Source organism: Lissotriton vulgaris, chromosome 12 (genome assembly GCF_964263255.1).
Source record: "Lissotriton vulgaris chromosome 12, aLisVul1.2, whole genome shotgun sequence".
In the NCBI taxonomy this organism is placed as follows: domain Eukaryota; kingdom Metazoa; phylum Chordata; class Amphibia; order Caudata; family Salamandridae; genus Lissotriton; species Lissotriton vulgaris.
This window is the reverse complement of record NC_141700.1, coordinates 28,780,495-28,799,279: the sequence shown is the minus strand read 5'-3', so window position 1 is coordinate 28,799,279 and position 18,785 is coordinate 28,780,495. Positions and strand designations below refer to the sequence as shown.

General features: G+C 44.4%; 1 protein-coding gene across 1 annotated transcript in view; it reads left to right on the top strand.

The window, feature by feature from the left end:
- Positions 1 to 18,785, top strand: part of MAU2 (MAU2 sister chromatid cohesion factor) — a 195,121-nt gene that overhangs the window by 143,592 nt on the left and 32,744 nt on the right. Inside the window, exons 13-16 of the mRNA XM_086946848.1 lie at positions 960 to 1,043; positions 1,779 to 1,828; positions 2,872 to 2,949; positions 3,467 to 3,578. Of these exons, the coding sequence (XP_086802974.1) occupies positions 960 to 1,043; positions 1,779 to 1,828; positions 2,872 to 2,949; positions 3,467 to 3,578 (324 nt within the window). The remainder of the gene's footprint in view (positions 1 to 959; positions 1,044 to 1,778; positions 1,829 to 2,871; positions 2,950 to 3,466; positions 3,579 to 18,785) is intronic.

The window sequence follows — 18,785 nt, the reverse complement described above, 5'->3', positions numbered from 1 at the left end:
CTATGTAACTTGAGTTGTCGAGATTCCAGCCCATGTACTCTCTGTGGCTTCCCTGGCAGCATTTACATTATTTAGGAATAAACACTAATGCTATAGTGGCATATCTGCTCATGCAGGTGTGCCGACACCTGGGATACAGTGAGCCCTGATTTGGGGCTAGTAAGGCCTCCTGAAGGGGTGACTTGTCTAGAACTTACGCAGCGCTAGCTGACATAAAAGTTCCAATACTGGAGAAATGGTGCATTTTTAAAATGCTATCTGAATAAAATCTCACTTCCAATAAAAACAAATAGAAACGCATGCTCAACTATAAGCTTTCTCTTTATAATTGTATTAAGGGTGAAGTACCTTACGTGGCTAATAGAGTTCCCTTTACAACTCCACAAGAACACTTAGTAAAAACCTGTGGTACAGCATCCTTTTCTTGCTTAATAAGATTAATTTGATTACTTATGCTACAGCTGGGATATTTAAGAAAAGAAAATCGAACACACTTCCATTTGCAACGCCAATCGCTCAAACTGTCACTAATGCTAGACCTATTACATTGCATATGGTTGTTTAAAAAGGATATAGGCTATTAAACTGAGTTTTTCATTGCCATTATAGCCTATGATAGTGATACATACTGCTTATGGTACCGTAGGGCTCCCACTTCAACGACAGGGAATGATTCAAGCATCTGAACCTATGAAAACTTCAATACTGAAGGACTTAAGTGAACCATTCCCTTTTGCAGAATTGTGTACTCCCATTTCATTGGTGCCAGTATGGTACATATACTTTGACATTTCTCCTGCGTGTAGATTGGTGACTTAATTCCAGAGAGAGCTACCTATACTCTACGCGTTTTAACTGAAATGAGATGTGAAGCAGCAGAGTCCTTAAAGGAGGTTGGGTTCAGAGTAGACTTTTTAGCACCCTGGTTCCTGACAGTGGTTTCTGTTTTTTGCTTACAGCTCACGACGCATCAGGAGTTATGGGCCTTCATTGTAACAAACCTTGCCAGTGTCTACATACGGGAAGGCAACAGACACCAAGAGGTAAGGAGATAATCTCCACTGGATCATATTTTTAAGGGGAATTGCATGAAAAACTGATTCAGTTCACAGTGGTTTACGATCTGCATAATCTCAATTTTTGCGAACTACAAAATGGAGGAAAATCTGCAATTTTAGTCCAGTTAAATTTTCTGAGTTACATACCAATTTCCCTATTAACTTGAGGATTAGTCTGTTTCTAATGAGCTCAAATGGTATGTTTTATGTGTGTTGTGTGCCTTATAACAATGTGTCTTGGGTTCCTTTGAGCATTTTTTGAGGGTTCGAGTGCAGACTAGAGGCTTATTGTTTGATTGGCTTTACCATCAGTAGTACATTCTGGTCACTTTGTTATAGGGTGTTTTAGTCTTTCATTGTTAGTGGTCTGAAGGGTTAACAAGTCAATTAAGCGTTGTCTTGGTTATTTGGTATGCATAATGTCTAAATGCTTTCCTTGCTGGCAGTCTTGTTTTCCACTTGCAACATCCCTCTACCCAATGGCCTGTTTTCTTCTTAAAAGATCTGCTGTAAAATGTACATTTTCACAAGTTGTCTGTTTTGAAGTCAATAAAAAGTCTTTATCTTTCTGCTTACGCTTTAGTTTGATTCATCAGGTTCTCTAATACTTGCAGTAAAACATTAAGAGATCCGAGAGAAAGGATAATCTTGGGAGCAAGCAAGCATCGCAGATGGTATTTCACATCACTTTTCTTACATAGTTTTTCTTTTGTGTTGTAGCTGTTCAGTTTGTTGGAAAGGATAAACCCAGATCACAACTTCCCTGTAAGGTAAGATGGATGTGGATGATTAAAAACATTTTACACTATTTACATTCTACTTCAGCGCAGTCCTTGGGATGAGGACAGGGGTTTGTGGTTAGTGTTTTCATCAGTCCATTGGGGTTGACATAATGGGTTTGGTGTTACCTCAAGTTCTACTGCTATCCACATAGGTTTGAGAGAGTGACTGTTTACTGGTTAACATTGAATGCAAATGTACTCGTACTGTAGCTTGTATTCTTGCTTCTGCCAGGTTTCAATAAGCCTTAATGACACTGCTGGAAAAAGGGAGGAAATATTTGCTTGCTTGGGTTATGAAGGTGACATTTTGATGAGTTTTTATTTAGATAATTATTGGAAAAAGCTATGCTCCTTTTGGAAGTGCCAGTTGTTCCTTTCAGTCCTAAATCTTAGCCAATGTTGTGCTAGGTTGAGAAACTCATTTTGACTAGTGGTGGTGTACCCTTTGGTGTTGGCCATGGCTTCTGGGTTTTTCTTAATGACAGCCTGTGTCCTGTTGCAGTCTGAATATATTTTTTTAACATGCCCTGTTCTGCTCCTGGCAGAAACCATTTACCCCTGATTGTGATCTAAAGTAATGTCTGCAATAGCCAAATATGAAAGTTGTTAGGCCCCACAAGATAGACTTACCTTTCTTGTGCGGTCACTGGCTAACACTTCATGGGGAGAAGCACATACTGTGTTGATTTACTAATGTTTCCAGTTAGACCTGAATAAACATTGGCCAGATATTAAAGCTGTCAGCACTCTAGCAAATGTAAACACACTAATGCATTCCTTGGAATTGAGGAGGGCTAGAAGTTGCCTTTTTTAGATTTAATTCACTTGAAATATCAAAGTGCTCCTTTATATTGTTTTCTGGCTACAATTTATGAATGCAGTTTATTTTTAGGTATTTAATGATAAATGCTGAGATTGCTGCGAGAATCGGGGTACCTAGGGCACTCTGTTCTTATGGACGCATTAGGCTACACTTGCAGTGACGATAATCAAGTGGCTCTGTTTTCAATATATCCCTTTTTTCGCCTAAGCTCCCATTGTCTCAGGGCAGCAGCGTTTTACATCAGAGGCCTCTTCTCCTTCTTTCAAGGAAGATACAACGAAGCCAAGTGAGTACTTCTTACCCTTTGTCAATGTGTTTTATTTGTAATCTATTGGCTTGCAATATTTATAAGTGAATATATGAATGTGGCACCACAAATCCTCATTGTCTGAAAGCAAAGTGTGTGTGGCTGTGGGTGCTACAATGCACTATCACTAGCATTGAGTGGGGGGGAAGCTCAGGGAGATGTCATGGAGTGTGACAGATGTAAGCTTATGACAGAACATGAGGGTCAGGGGATCAGACCTACATTATTGTTGTGTCCCATAATTGTTACAGAAATGTTTTTGGCATGATAGGTGTTGTGAGTTGATTGGTGAAGAACTCATTCTCAAGTATGCTAACTGTTTAAGGGTTTCAGGAGTGTATCTCATCTGGTATTTCACAGTACTTTGAAGTCTAAAATGGAGATGATATAGTAGAGTGAAACTGCAAAACTTCAATTATGTTTTTTTACCCATTTATGCCTGCATCACTATGCATGTCCTACAGAGAATGTGCTAATTGTAACTTCTATTTTGTAGGCGATTTCTGCGGGAAACCCTCAAAATGTCCAATGCAGAAGATTTGAATCGATTAACAGCCTGCTCGCTGGTGCTGCTGGGTCATATTTTTTATGTGCTTGGGAATCACAGGGTAAGGCCATGTTATGTTTTTACACTACTCCTGGTCAATAATGGCAGTCAATAATGCTTCAACATTGCAATTGTTATCTTTGTTTATTCATTTTTAATTTAGAACATTGTACCCTAAGTGTGTGGGATATTCTAATAGCCTTATTGCTCTTCTACTGCAGGTTATAATAGTTATTCTTTCATGTTTAACGCCCTCATCAGCGGCTCGGGTCTAAAACTATGGTTCAGGGTCTTTAAAAAGCATAAGTTACTTACCTGTAATCATAGTTTTCTTCCATGGGTATACTCATCAAAGTCAAAAACACTGAATAGTCTTACTCTCGCGCTGGGACCTCGGAGCATATACAAAATACTTATATAGTAATGTATGTTTAACCCAAATCTATTACACAGTACAGTGTAGCAAACCTACATATATATTATTAAAAAAAAATATATATATATATATATATATACATATATATATATACACAAATGCATGTAGCCTAGTCCACCAAATAAGCTAAATTGCCTTGTATTTTCCATTTTAAATACATATCTATTTAACATGTGTGTGACATAGAAACATACACTCTTTCAACATAGCCTTTATTTTCAAGGAAAAAGGCTAGTGATAGCAGGCAGTTAGCACATAGGCTGCATAGAGTACACACAACCGACGTAAACTGGTGCCATGCCTTTAAGACCTCCAAACTCCTATCAGGCCCCACAGGTGACAGGTCAAGTCTATTTTTTTACTGCATATTACACTGTGTATTGATAGTAAGGAGCAGACTGCTACTATAGATGGTATTCATCCAGGGAGGCAGGTGAGTTGCTTATGACTTTGAGTATACCCCTGGAAGAGAACTAGGATTACTGGTAAGTAACTTAATCTTCTTTTCCAGGAGATACTCATCAATAGTCCTAAGTACTGATTACAGTAGCAAGCCCATTCCCAGAATCATGTCGAACAACTACAATATAGCTAGTACTCCCTGAGGGCAAGTTATTCAAACAGTTTCCTTAAAGAGGCTTGCCCAAACTGAGCATCCGCCCGAGTATCAGAATCTAGGTAGTAGTGGCGAGCAAAAATAAGTACTGATCACCATGTAGCAGCTTTATTAATCTCTCCAATGGGTACATTTCTGAGAAGGATTGTAGTGGAGGACTTCTCTCTGGTGAAATGAGACTTTGGTCCACCAGTGAGTTGCTTGTTAGCTTACTGGTAAAAGAAGGTAATACAGGACAGTATCCATCTAGAGATGTATTTCTTAGAGGAAGGAAGACCAGTGCACATAGGACCATAATTCACAAATAGGCTGTCAGATTTTCTTATGCTCTTGGTTTTATCCAGGTAGAATTTTAGAACCCTTTTGAAGTCGAAAGAATACAAAGCTGTCTTAGGAGGGGTGGTAGGGTTCGGGAGAAAAGTGGGTAGTGTAGTTGACTGATTAATATGAAAATCCGAAACAACCATAGGCAGGAAACTAGGTTGGGTTCCGATAGCATTAAAAGCTCCGTGAAACAATGCTGCATGGGCCACCTTGGGGCTATCTGGATGGGATGACACCGCTCCGCTTTCCTCCTTCTGAGAACCTTTGGTATTGGGAGGGCTAGGGGTGGGTGAGGGGGGGGGGTAGTTATGGATAGATCCAGGACCATTAGTCTAAACACATTCCTCATGATCCTGGTTGGGGATGCCAACTTGCACACAATTGTCATTTGTGAGTTTCGTTTGTTGCAAAGATATCTAGAGCAGTTTTGTAGAGGTAATTGCCACTAAGAAAGCTGCCGCCCACGTCATGTGCTGCAGTGATGCTTTATGGATGGGTTCGAAGGGAGGACCCACCAACTTAGAAAGGACTATATTAAGCCCCCAGAGGGGGACCTAACCTGAGGAGAGATATTTTTCAGCCCTTCAAGAAAGTCAGTAATTACTGGCATCTGAAAAATAGAAACCTGCGTTGGCGATTTTCTGTAAGCTGTAATGGCTGCCAAGTGCACTGTTATAGAAGTGGACTGGAGACCTGATTTAGCCAAATACAATAGGCAGGGCAGAATAACCTGTTCCTGTCCAAGTGTGGGTTTTGGCCATTGGCTGTACACTTCCTCATAGATGGTCTCCTATCTTCTTTTAGAATATTCATTCAGTCGGACGAGAGACCTAGATGTCCATATTGGAGGAACTCTGGAGCCATGCCGTCAATCTTAGGAATGGGAGATTGGGTGGAACACCTGTAAGAAAGTGCCCTCTTTTTGCATGGTTGCCCCCACATTTTGCTAAACTACTGATGTACTTTCACTGAGTTTTCCCTGGGTTCCTGCCAGACAGGTACCCAGGGTCCATGTTCTTTCCCTAAAATTGCCACTGGAGGGTGGCTTAATAGGGGGTGTACCCACCTCAAGGAAGGAAACCATTGGTCCCGATCTGTAACACCCCTAAATTGAGTATTTAGGGACAACCCTGAACCTTGTCTTATCAGACAAGAATAGAGAAGTACTGAAGCAGTGCTGAACTAAAAAAAAAAAGACAACCACTGAATTTGCTGCGGCCCTATCGGCCTGTCCTCACCTCGAACCTGCTCCAGCGCAATCCTGATGTGTCCTGCAGCCAGCAGCCCCCAAGAACCAGGAGGACCCACCCTGTCTTTTCAAATCAAGACTTTGTCTCCCGTGAGCATCGGATTTGCTCACCCACAGACTCTGGTGCTGGCCAAATCCATGAGTCTAGACCACTCTGCACCCGCTGGTGTACCTGACCTGCTATCTGATGATCCCTGACGTACCTTAAGTCTCCCGACGACGCCTGCAGCCCCTTCTGGAGGATTCCCCCCTGACTGGAGCTGGTAAGAAAATCCTGGCGCCAGAAGACACCCCTGCACCCGACTTCCCACAGCCTTGGGTGGCTGAACCGACTGTGTTCTAGGATCCCCAGGCATCCCAACTTACCTCTCCATCCGGTTGTAGCTTCCAGAAGATCTTCATCCCCGAGCCTGCAGTATTTGTTGAAACCGGAGAATCCCCATTGAAAACAGGACACCAACGCCAAAACAGCACCTACACCCGGCGCCCAGTACCGCTGTGGGTGCACTTTGTGTGCTTACTTTATCCCACTGTGCTTTACCCTAGGAGCTTTGCTCCCTCAACCTTGTGGCCTGCTCGTGAGTAGCTACCACCTGGAGACCGCCTATCCCCTATCGGATAACATTGGGCCTTAGCACTCTGCTCCAGGCCACCCTAGTGCTGCTGAGGGTGTTTTTTAAGTGCATCCTTGACTCTGGGGCAACCCTTGTACTAACCCCAGTAACTCAACCCTCAAGACTGTTTAATTAACTGCAAAACGATAACCCCATTTTTAGGTCTCAGCCTGCGAAAGACTGCGCAGTCGAGCTGGCGAGATTTAATGAGATTCAGTACGTTTCACTAGTGAGGTTAAGCCCCGCCCCTCTTTTCCATTGGCTGGCGTCACCGTTCATGCTAAACGGTGGCCAGCCATTGGAGAAGAGGTCCTAGTGACGTTCTTCTTTCTCTTTTAGCCCCATCCCTTTCAGACTGGATTCCTTGACTTACTGCTGTGGTAAAAGCTTTCTTATCTTCTTTATGGGTCCATCTGTTTCGCCCCATAAAGAAGATAGGAAAGCTTTTACCACAGCAGCAAGTCATGCCGAGCCTGTCCAAGTGGGACGGCTCTAAAAGAGAAAAGGCTGTGTCATGGCGAGCGCTTGTTTGCCTGGGTAACAAGCATTTACAATGCAATGGTCTCGACATTATTAAAGGTAGAGCTATTGGCATTGCTCATGACATTTTTTTTCTTTTTTTTTTTAAATCATAAATAAATAGCATTGTCATTTACACTGCCAATAGCTTAATCGTTAAATAAATGGCATTGTCATTTACAATGCCAATATCTTAATCGCTCGCATATGTATGACTTATTGCATTTACACCCATACAGAGCCACCCAGACACACATACGGAGCCACCCCTACAGTCATTCACATATAGCCACCCACACACACAGCCACACACACACAGAGATTCCACACAGAGCCACCCAAAAACAGAGCCACCTACACACAGAGCCACCTACACACAGAGCCACCTACACACAGAGCCACCTACACACAGAGCCACCTACACACAGAGCCACCTACACACAGAGCCACCTACACACAGAGCCACCTACACACAGAGCCACCTACACACAGAGCCACCTACACACAGAGCCACCTACACACAGAGCCACCTACACACAGAGCCACCTACACACAGAGCCACCTACACACAGAGCCACCTACACACAGAGCCACCTACACACAGAGCCACCTACACACAGAGCCACCTACACACAGAGCCACTTACACACAGAGCCACTTACACACAGAGCCACTTACACACAGAGCCACCTACACACAGAGCCACCTACACACAGAGCCACCTACACACAGAGCCACCTACACACAGAGCCACCTACACACAGAGCCACCTACACACAGAGCCACCTACACACAGAGCCACCTACACACAGAGCCACCTACACACAGAGAGCCACCTACACACAGAGAGCCACCTACACACAGAGAGCCACCTACACACAGAGAGCCACCTACACACAGAGAGCCACCTACACACAGAGAGCCACCTACACACAGAGAGCCACCTACACACAGAGAGCCACCTACACACAGAGAGCCACCCACACATAGAGCCACCTACAAAAAAAGCTATCACATATACACACTTAACAGAAAAAAACACCAAAAGAAGAGTCATTCTCAAAAGTAAACTCAAGAGCCAGACACACTAACGCAACCTCACACATCCCAAAACCACAAATATCAACACAAACAATAGATACACCCACCAACACAAGAACCACATACAAGAACCACCCACCCACCATGAATCATGCATGTATAGCCATAAACACCAGAACACAATAGAGCTACACATACTAGTAAACGTAGGTCCCACACAAAGTAAATTCTGTCAACCTGGGGTTTGGAAATTACCAGGTGAGTAAGTAATGCCGACAAGTGCCTCCACCCTCAAAAATAGTGATAGAGATGTAGATTTTAGAGCTAACTGGTATTTATCAGGCATTGGTGGAAGCTTCATCTTTGTGTAAAACTCTAATATATGGAACACGATTCAATAAAAAAAATCACCCAACCTTTTCACAAAATTGCATGACACAAATTAACAAAGTGTGGCTAATGGGGACTCCGACTATTCTTGCACTCTGCAGCACCCTTTCATATGCTTGTGAGATGAAGGAAGATGGTGCTGAATGGGATGTATAATAGTTGGTTACATCGAGTGCAGGCCGATGTGTGCATTGGCTGGAGTCAGGTAGTGCTACTGTGGATGCCCGATCAGATATCTTTAAAATTGGAAGGTTGACTCATGTACTTTGACATGGACACAAACTCCTGTTAAAGTGCCCAAGGTCTTAAAGTAGAGTGCACTGCTGGAGTTATTTGGTAATCACGTAACATAGGAGATGGTAGCTCACATGTTGTGTGCAGACGCCCACAGTAGTGATAGTCTACTGTAAAGCAAGATTCTGAACTGAAGGCAAAGGCAACAGGCGATATTGCAGTATTATAGATGTAAGGTGCGTGGAACTCATAGGGGGGCATGGTTTTGGAAACATAGGAGCTTCTGCGTATAACCGTATGAAAAGGGCAATGCTGTGTATGCCTGGTTGTAGAGTACCTCGGGGAGTGGAGTATCATGGTACATTTCCTGGGGAGAATACAGAGCAGAGACGTCCCTCTTCATCAAGTGTTTCTGGCTTGGAGACAGCTAGTGCACTAATGGTTGTTTGGCAGTAACGGTTGTCGGGGGCGCCCTGGGACATTACCCCCTGGTTGTAGATTATGACTGATTGTTTGGTCCAGAATGTATCTATGCTGAAAAAAAGGCAAATTACATTCGGCTCTCTGGAGAAGAGGATTTTGCGGTGCTGCCAGGCTCGCATTATATCTCTTAGTCTTCTATATGCAACAACAAAAAATAAGGGTTGTGAAATAATTGCAAACGGTAATCTAAAAATATATCTGGTTCAGCTACCCCAAAGCTAAAGTTAGCAATTCATGCAGTTCTTTGACACGGAGTAGAGCCCATCCCCCAATGATTCATTTTAGAGCTTCAAATAACAGATGGTACGGCTACAGATGCTTGCTGAAGTGGTATGTACCCTAGGTACTACCAAATCACTGCGTGCCCACTGGTTCATACGGTGTTGAATCCTGCAAATAAAATGAATAGACGGCTCCATGTCACTAAAGACGCAATGAGGCAGCCCTGTACCTTTATTTAATTCTCAATATTTAGGTAGCTGAACACTAGATTCTTGTTACTGATACCGATTGCTCTAAACAACAACAACATGGTTTGCAAAAAATAAACCTAAGGCCATAATGTCTGGGGCAACTTTGGGTCATCTGGCAGCCTAACGCTCACGATGTTTCTCAACTGGACGCATAGGGTGCATGCTCCTGGGTGTGCAGCAGTGTGCTAATGTGACAAGTAGTCAAGTGCTCTTTGGTCAGCGACGGGCAAATACCTTTCAACTCTCCCGAATTTTGGCGGATGACACGCTTTTTGTACTTGTATTCTCCCGCCTGACAAACAAAATGATAGATTGTATATGATCACCCGTTTTCAAAACTGCATCACCCCCCAAAAGAAGTGTCCATTCCTAACTTACCTTCAAAACATCGGCCTCCTAAACAACTAAATTCACCCCATTTTAAAGTCAAAAAGTTGCCAGGTATGCAGACAACTGTTGACCAAGGGTAAGTAAATCTTGCAGCTGGAATGCGCTGCGGTGGGTGTTAAGACCCAACATCGGCTGGCAGCTCCCTTTGTTTCCTCCTGATACCGTACAGTTTGCTGTCTGAACAAATGCTGCATACACTGTACAGTGTGCTGGTTAGGTGAACACATATTACAGATAATGTACGGTGTGCCTGTGAGGTAGACACGTTTTGTAAACGCATGTATCTGGAAATTCGGTTCTATAGGGCTCGTAGGTCATTGTGCTACTCCCGGTCATGAACACAATCTAGGTATAGCTGATAAGCGGTCCTTTTTCATGCGTGACACCTTCAACAGTCCTGCTACTTTCTGAGACTTGTTCCTTCTCCTTTAATACTGTAGGCATGCACTAAACATCTCCGTATGAATGAGCTGTTGTGTAAAAAGCCGCGTCCTGCTAGCTGATGGTGTCACATGTAAGAAAAACTACTATTTTGGCAGCTAAGACGGCAAAACCCGATGTAGCGTCTCTCTCTGTAACTGAGGCAGGGATGCTGCTGGGGATGTAAAGAGGAACTAGCGATTAACATCTTACTGTGTTCTCCTGATCCTGGACGTACAGGTTTGTCTCACTGAAGGGTGTGTTTGCGAGCTAGAAACAGAGGGTGATGCTGGGAAGGGACGTCCAGCTGTTACACGATCACCTAGTGGTGCTGGCAGATCGAGCCCTGTCGCTCTATGCCTGGCTCGAAGACACGCCGGTCCGTATAGAATATGCATGTGTGAACAAGGTTACCATCTCTCAGCTACTTACAACGCCCATCCGTAAATTCAACCCAAGTCCGTTGCCGGCTACTGATCTTATAAAATCGGGCACTAAACACAAAGTTAGTACTTCCGGGTCGCATAACCGCAAATGGCAGGGCTAAGCATAATCTGGAATGGTCTGCAAGTATTAGGATCTCGAATAGTGTAAAGGGACCTAAGATTGGAGCATTAGCTGTCCCTTAGCCAATCCTACTTCGCTGCTAAGAAATACGAAGTGCTCATTGGTCGTGGAGTCTGCACGTGTCTCTGGCGTGTATAAACAAAGTACCAGCTGTCATCTTATTGTTGACAACACCGGCTGGTTAGATTTACGAGTGACATACAGTCCGTTGAGTTATTTTGGGAGGGGTTGGGGGTGAGGTGTTTGGAGGTTACCCCCTTCCCTAATAAATGCATTGTTTGCTTTGTAGTTGAGTCTGGGGGGGGGGCCGAGACGAGTCTCCTGTGTGGATTGCTCATCCATGGGATGTCCGGCTGTTATACGATCACCTACCTCCTGTGGTGCTGGCAGATCGAGCCCTGTCACTCTATGCCTGGCTCGAAGACACACCCGTCCGTATAGAATATGCGTGTGTGCACAAGGTGACCATCTCTCAGCTACTTACAACGCCCATCCGTAATTCAACGTAAGTCCGTTGCCGGCTACTGATCTTATAAAATCAGGCACTAAACACAAAGTTAGTACTTCCGGGTCGCACAACAAAGGGGGGGCGGGATAAAAAAACACGGACAGCGGGAGGGGGGTGGGATACTATGGGAAGAAAGACACGGACAGCGGGAGGGGGCGGGAAAAAACGACTGCAAGAACGAGGAAAGAGCAGCCTACCTCAACTTTACCAGCAGGGAAATGACGGCCTCAAGCTTCAGAATTTTTTCGGATTTTGGGGCGTGTTCGGTGTTCTCAGAATGGGCGTGGCCTAAAAGTGGAAAGAACACCGAACACACCTCCAAATCCGAAAAGGACGGAGCCTATTCGGAGGGACAGCTCTGTTCCAATGGCTGGCCTCCGTGTAGGAAGCCAGCCAATGGGAGAGAGGCAAAAAAAGAGGCGGGACAAATCGTCCACTCTAAGAATCATTAAATCTCGGTACTTCCGGTTCTGCCTTCGGCAGACCGGATATTACCTCGACCTAAAAAAGATTTGGGGTAAAAACCATTTATCCCTTTGTCTTTTTTTACAGGCATCAACTGATGTCCCCTGGTTGTTACCCTGGTGCAAATTCACTAGAGCATACACAACGGGGAAGTGTGAAACGCCTCTGGCAGATTACCTAAAACTGTGTGCTGCACGTCGTTGCCTCCAACAGCAAAGCCCTGGCTCCGTGTGTGATTGTCACATATTGACAAATGTTGTACATCACTTTATCTGAAATTTTGTGTGGTTCTATTCATTGCTGTCTGGCTTTTTTATTTGGTGTGAAGGTGTCAAACACTGGAGCATTTATGTTGCTTCTCCCGCTGACTTCTCTCTGAAAATGCGAATGAACAGACAAGTATTCGCGAGAAATATGCCACCAGTGTTTACAACAGTCACCGAAAAAAATACCGAGCGGTTAAAAAAAATACCGAACGCTTATTTTTTTCACACGTATCACGCAGGTGCCGTGCTCAGGTGATTAACGGTCCGCTGTCGCCCTCTCGTGGCCTTCGAGTCTTTCTGCTGGTGTTGGAAGTAGACGTGATTTAGAGCGTCTGTTTCTAATCCATTCATTTACAGGTGGTCCTTACAGCAGAGCTCTTATATTGTTCCAGTTCAAACTGTATTCATTGAATTGTGGTAAATGTAATGTTGCTATCTTGATTGCAGGAAAGCCATGAAAAGTAAATAGTGGCCATTGGCTCCTATAATTGGAAACATTGAGCTTGCTGCCTAGCAGTGTGCAGTCTGCTTATATATACAAAGGGGAGGGGGGGGGGAGACCCACAGATATGCATGGAATATGGGGCAGATTACTGGTAGAGTGAGTCAGCCGTCTTATGAGGATGTGGAACAGGAACTAAGGAATGCATTATTCGATGCAGCTTCAATCAGAGGTCTGACGTTTTCGAGTACAATGCTAAATTAGCTCACCTAGTCCGAATTTTTTTATTTTCGCGTTCTGGGATTTGTAGTCCTGTTTCCCCTACAATTAAAATCAAGATTACGAGTCCCAGAATGCAAGGCAAAATCCGTGATTCACTCATCTAGTCATGCAAGAACTCAAACTTGAGATCTCAATTTGTGTAAATGACCTACAAAGAAGTTTATATAACAACCGTTTTGAACAATTTTACTCCGTTTTTGTTGTGAGTATAATCGTAGGAAGTCCATAGTTTGTTAGATAACTTTAGGGAGTCGGATCACACTCTACTACACTCTCTACTACACACTTGCTACTCTCTACTACACACTCACTACTCTACTACACACTATACTACTCTCTACTATTCTCTACTACTCACTCTATACTACACACTGCTTTCTACTACACACACTACTACACATTCTGTACTACACACTCTCTACTACATACTCTACTCACTCTACTACACATTGTCTACTACACTCACTACTACACACACTACTTTACTACACATTACTATTCTCTACTCACTCTATACTACACACTCACTACTCTCTACTACACTACTACACACTCTGCTACACACTCTGCTACACACTCTGCTACACACTCTGCTACACACTCTGCTACACACTCTGCTACACACTCTGCTACACACTCTGCTACTCTCTACTATTCTCTCTATACTACACTCACTACACTCTACTACACTCTACTACTCACTCTTCACTACTGCACACTCTACTGCACACACTCTACTGCACACACTCTACTGCACACACTCTACTGCACACACTCTACTGCACACACTCTACTGCACACACTCTACTGCACACACTCTACTGCACACACTCTACTGCACACACTCTACTGCACACACTCTACTGCACACACTCTACTGCACACACTCTACTGCACACTCTACTGCACACACTCTACTGCACACACTCTACTGCACACACTCTACTGCACACACTCTACTGCACACACTACTGCACACACTCTACTGCACACACTCTACTGCACACACTCTACTGCACACACTCTACTGCACACACTCTACTGCACACGCTCTCTACTGCACACACTCTACTGCACACGCTCTCTACTGCACACGCTCTCTACTGCACACGCTCTCTACTGCACACGCTCTCTACTGCACACGCTCTCTACTGCACACGCTCTCTACTACACACGCTCTCTACTACACACGCTCTCTACTACACAAGCTCTCTACTACACACGCTTACGAGTCATGAGGGCACAAGGTCATGAAGAGGGGTCGGGGCTTTGGGCTGAGATCTGACCCCCAACATCCCTCCCCGCAAAACAAAAGCTTCTGAAGCTACCACTAATGCCCTGGGGAGTATGTAAAAAAAAAAATACCCATGAAACGCAGCAGCGCCTACCCTCCAAATATGAGCTGGAAACCCACATCCCACAACTGCAGTTCGAGAGACAGCAGTGTGTATGAGACAGCAGTGTGAGAGATAGCATTGTGCGTTAGAAAGAAAGCCGTGTGAGAAACAGCAGTGTGTGTGTGTGTTCTAGGGAGAGACCGCAGTGTGAGAGAGACCGCAGTGTGAGAGAGACCGCAGTGTGAGAGAGACCGCAGTGTGAGAGAGACCGCAGTGTGAGAGAGACCGCAGTGTGAGAGAGACCGCAGTGTGAGAGAGACCGCAGTGTGAGAGAGACCGCAGTGTGAGAGAGACCGCAGTGTGAGAGAGACCGCAGTGTGAGAGAGACCGCAGTGTGAGAGACCGCAGTGTGAGAGAGACCGCAGTGTGAGAGAGACCGCAGTGTGAGAGAGACCGCAGTGTGAGAGAGACCGCAGTGTGAGAGAGACCGCAGTGTGAGAGAGACCGCAGTGTGAGAGAGACCGCAGTGTGAGAGAGACCGCAGTGTGAGAGAGACCGCAGTGTGAGAGAGACCGCAGTGTGAGAGAGACCGCAGTGTGAGAGAGACCGCAGTGTGAGAGAGACCGCAGTGTGAGAGAGACCGCAGTGTGAGAGACCGCAGTGTGAGAGAGACCGCAGTGTGAGAGAGACCGCAGTGTGAGAGAGACCGCAGTGTGAGAGAGACCGCAGTGTGAGAGAGACCGCAGTGTGAGAGAGACCGCAGTGTGAGAGAGTCCGCAGTGTGAGAGAGTCCGCAGTGTGAGAGAGTCCGCAGTGTGAGAGAGTCCGCAGTGTGAGAGAGTCCGCAGTGTGAGAGAGACCGCAGTGTGAGAGAGACCGCAGTGTGAGAGAGACCGCAGTGTGAGAGAGACCGCAGTGTGAGAGAGACCGCAGTGTGAGAGAGATTTTAATTATGTTTTGGTTTTTGAAACCTAAATAAAACGCATTATTTGCAATGTCAATTGCTCAAACTCGCTTAAATACGCGACCTATTGCATTGCAAATGCAATAGGTCTCGCATTTGCGATAGATTAAGCTATTGGCATTGTAAATAACAATGTCCTTAATTTATCTGTTTTCAAAACTAACACATAAAAATGTTGTCATTTTCAATGCCAATAGCTCAAACTTTTGCAAAGGCGAGACAGTTGCATTGTAAATGCTTGTTCTCTATAGGATTGCATTGACTGTTTTTGTGTTAAAAACTTCTGTATTTTGACAAACTGTTTTACTCACCTTAAATCCAGGAAATGTCCCAGTGTGATATCTAGGCATATGTCACCGAGTAGAAAAAGTAATCTGAAAAGTAACTTAAAGTAACTGAAAAGTAATTTCAACTGTTTCTGAATATTTGACCCACCTTTATCTACATTTAACTGTATTCTACTGTATTATCAGAAATGTACTATTTTTACTTACCTGCACTAAGTCTGGCTTGGTTTTAAAAATAAAATACAACAAAGAAACATTTTTGATACAAACAATTGGCCAGAATTCAGTCATTCAGCGGCATATCAAATTATTCTATATATTCTGATGCTGGTTTGGCACAGACTTCTATTAAGGTGTATCTTGCGGCAATTTCTCGATATAGAATGACTTCTTCGGGTCCATCATTGTGGTCTGAAAGAGTTATTAAACCGTTAATGAAGGGATTGTTTCGGACTTTACCTCGCATAAGACCTTCACCACCTTTCTGACAGTTGAACATTGTTCTATCCCAATTTATGAAACAGCCCTTTGAACCAATTCACAGGGTGGTTCTAAAATTCTTATCTTGGAAAGTGGCTCTTTTGGTAGCTCTCACTTCAGCCAGAAGAGTGGGGGAAATACAGGCTCTCAGGATACAAGAACCGTTTTTGCAATTCAGGGAGGTCAGGATTGCCCTAAGGACTAATCCCAAATTCATTCCAAAAATGCCAACAGATTTTCATCTAAATGAACCGTTGATCCTTAAGAGGTTTTTCCCTCAACCGTAGCTGAAAGAGCTCTTCATTCATTATATGTACAACGCTGTCTGAAGTTTTACTTGCAAAAAACAAAGCCTTTCCGAAGGCTTTCCCAATTATTTGTGGCTTTTAGTGCCCCCAGGAAGGGATTTCCGTTGTCAAAGAGGGCAATTGCCTGGTGGATTTCAAGTGCAATACAGCGCATGTCATCAGGCGGCTGGAAAGCTGTTGAATGCACAGTACGTTTCCATTCTACTAGAGCAGTGTCCACCTCCACTGCTTTATTTGCTGGCATACCTATCCAGGATATCTGCAGGGCTGCTACCTAGAAGAGTACGCATACCTTCACCAGACAGTACTGCCTCGTTGTACCTGCAGAGATGAAGTGGCAGTGGACAAGCAGTACTGAGGAAGCTTTTCCAGTAACTGCAAGCTCTCTTTACCATGCCTCCTTCCTTTGTTGGTGATATAAGCCATTTTATTGGTGTATGCTGTATTCTATAACATTTTTGAAGTTTTATTGATGGGTTTATATCTGAATGCTGCTATTGTCAGATTACATAGGTAGCCTAGTTCAAGATCTTAAGTAACAAAAAATGTGCTATGATTTACTGCTCGCTATTCTGATTTAGGAATGTGAATCTATGAAAGCTCAAATACTGGAGTAAGAAAACAAGTTACTTACCTGTAACTGTAGTTGTCCAGTATTGGAAGCTTTCATAGATTCACATGCGACCCACCCTCCTCCCCTGAGAGGCTCACCTTGGAATTAGCACAAAAGGGTGTCTATGGCAAAAGTGCACACAAAAGGTTCTCTCAGGAGTGTTCTGGAGGGTGAGGAGCTCTGATTGGCTCAGAGACAAGTTTGGTCTCTTTTACACAATTAAGGTTATGGGTTGCAAAAGGGAAATGGGCCTAGGCATCTTTTCAGTTTGCTATACAACTAAGCATTGCTTTTTTATAGACCGGAGACTCCGGTCTCGACGACGGGGAATGATTCAGGCATGTGAATCTATGAAAGATACCAATACTGGAGTAAATTGGTCTACAGAAAAAGCTAGATGTGTTTTCGGATTATTGTGATAAAAAAAACTAATGCTTAATTTGGAGAAAACAAAAGTGCTTCCCTCTGGGAAGAAGAGATTCACGTTTAAATGGTTTCCATTTTTTTTTTAATTGAGACTATTAACAGTTATCCATTTTAAGTATAGGAAGTTTTGTGTTATCATGGAAGGAGCATATTGATTATCTGCAGGCAAAAGCTCTTTCTTCAGTAGGGAGACTCAAGAAATTAGATAAAATGAATGGAGGCTCCTCTCTAAGACCAGTGTTGATGGCATACCTAAGGATGATCCAGCCTCTGTTACAATATGCTGTGGAGGTAATCTGCATAAGTGGGAAATCAAACTGGGATCTTGAAGAGGGTACATGTTTAAAAAGAGGACTTTCCTTACCACCTTCTATGATCCAGGCCATCAGGATTGAAACAGGGCTACTAACCACATGAAGTTAGCTAGCTTTGGTGGAAATGTTAAAATTCTGGTCCAGCCCATAGAAACATGGCTTTGAATCTATGCAGGTTACATAGAGGAATAGCTAGAGCACACACTTTGCAAGAACGAGCCGTGAACGCTTCTCTTGATGCAAGTATGGCATTCGATACCGTAGAGTGGTCTTATTTATGGGCGGTCCTGGCGAAATTTAGATTCGGGCCCGGCTATATTGATTGAGTGCGTTTATTATATGCTGAGCCGCTCGCCCAGATAGTGCTCAATGGTCGCGTCTCTGCACCCTTTTGTTTGGGTCGGGGCACTCGTCAGGGTTGCCCCCTCTCCTTTTCTCATTGGCTCTTGAACCCCTGGCGGCCTGGAACGGCTGGGAACCATCAATCCGTGGAATACGGTACTCCCCTGACTGGGAAGATCGAATCTCCTTATATGCGGATGATATTCTGCTTTACCTGACCGCCCTGCGTAAGTCCCTCATGGTGGTGTGCCAGGGGGGGCTGCTTGAGGGGTGCCAGGGCATCAGCAAGGCTCGGCTGGAGAAGGCGACTTCCTAGAGGTGACTGACCTCATGGCGAACACTTACACAACAAGCAAAGCCCTGGCGGTGGGCCACAAGGCCTTGATGGCTGTTGGACCTGGCCTTGTGGCGTGGTTCCCCCCGTTCCTCAGCTCCCCGTTAGCCCAGCCCCGTACTCAGAAACCCCTGGCTGCCCTGC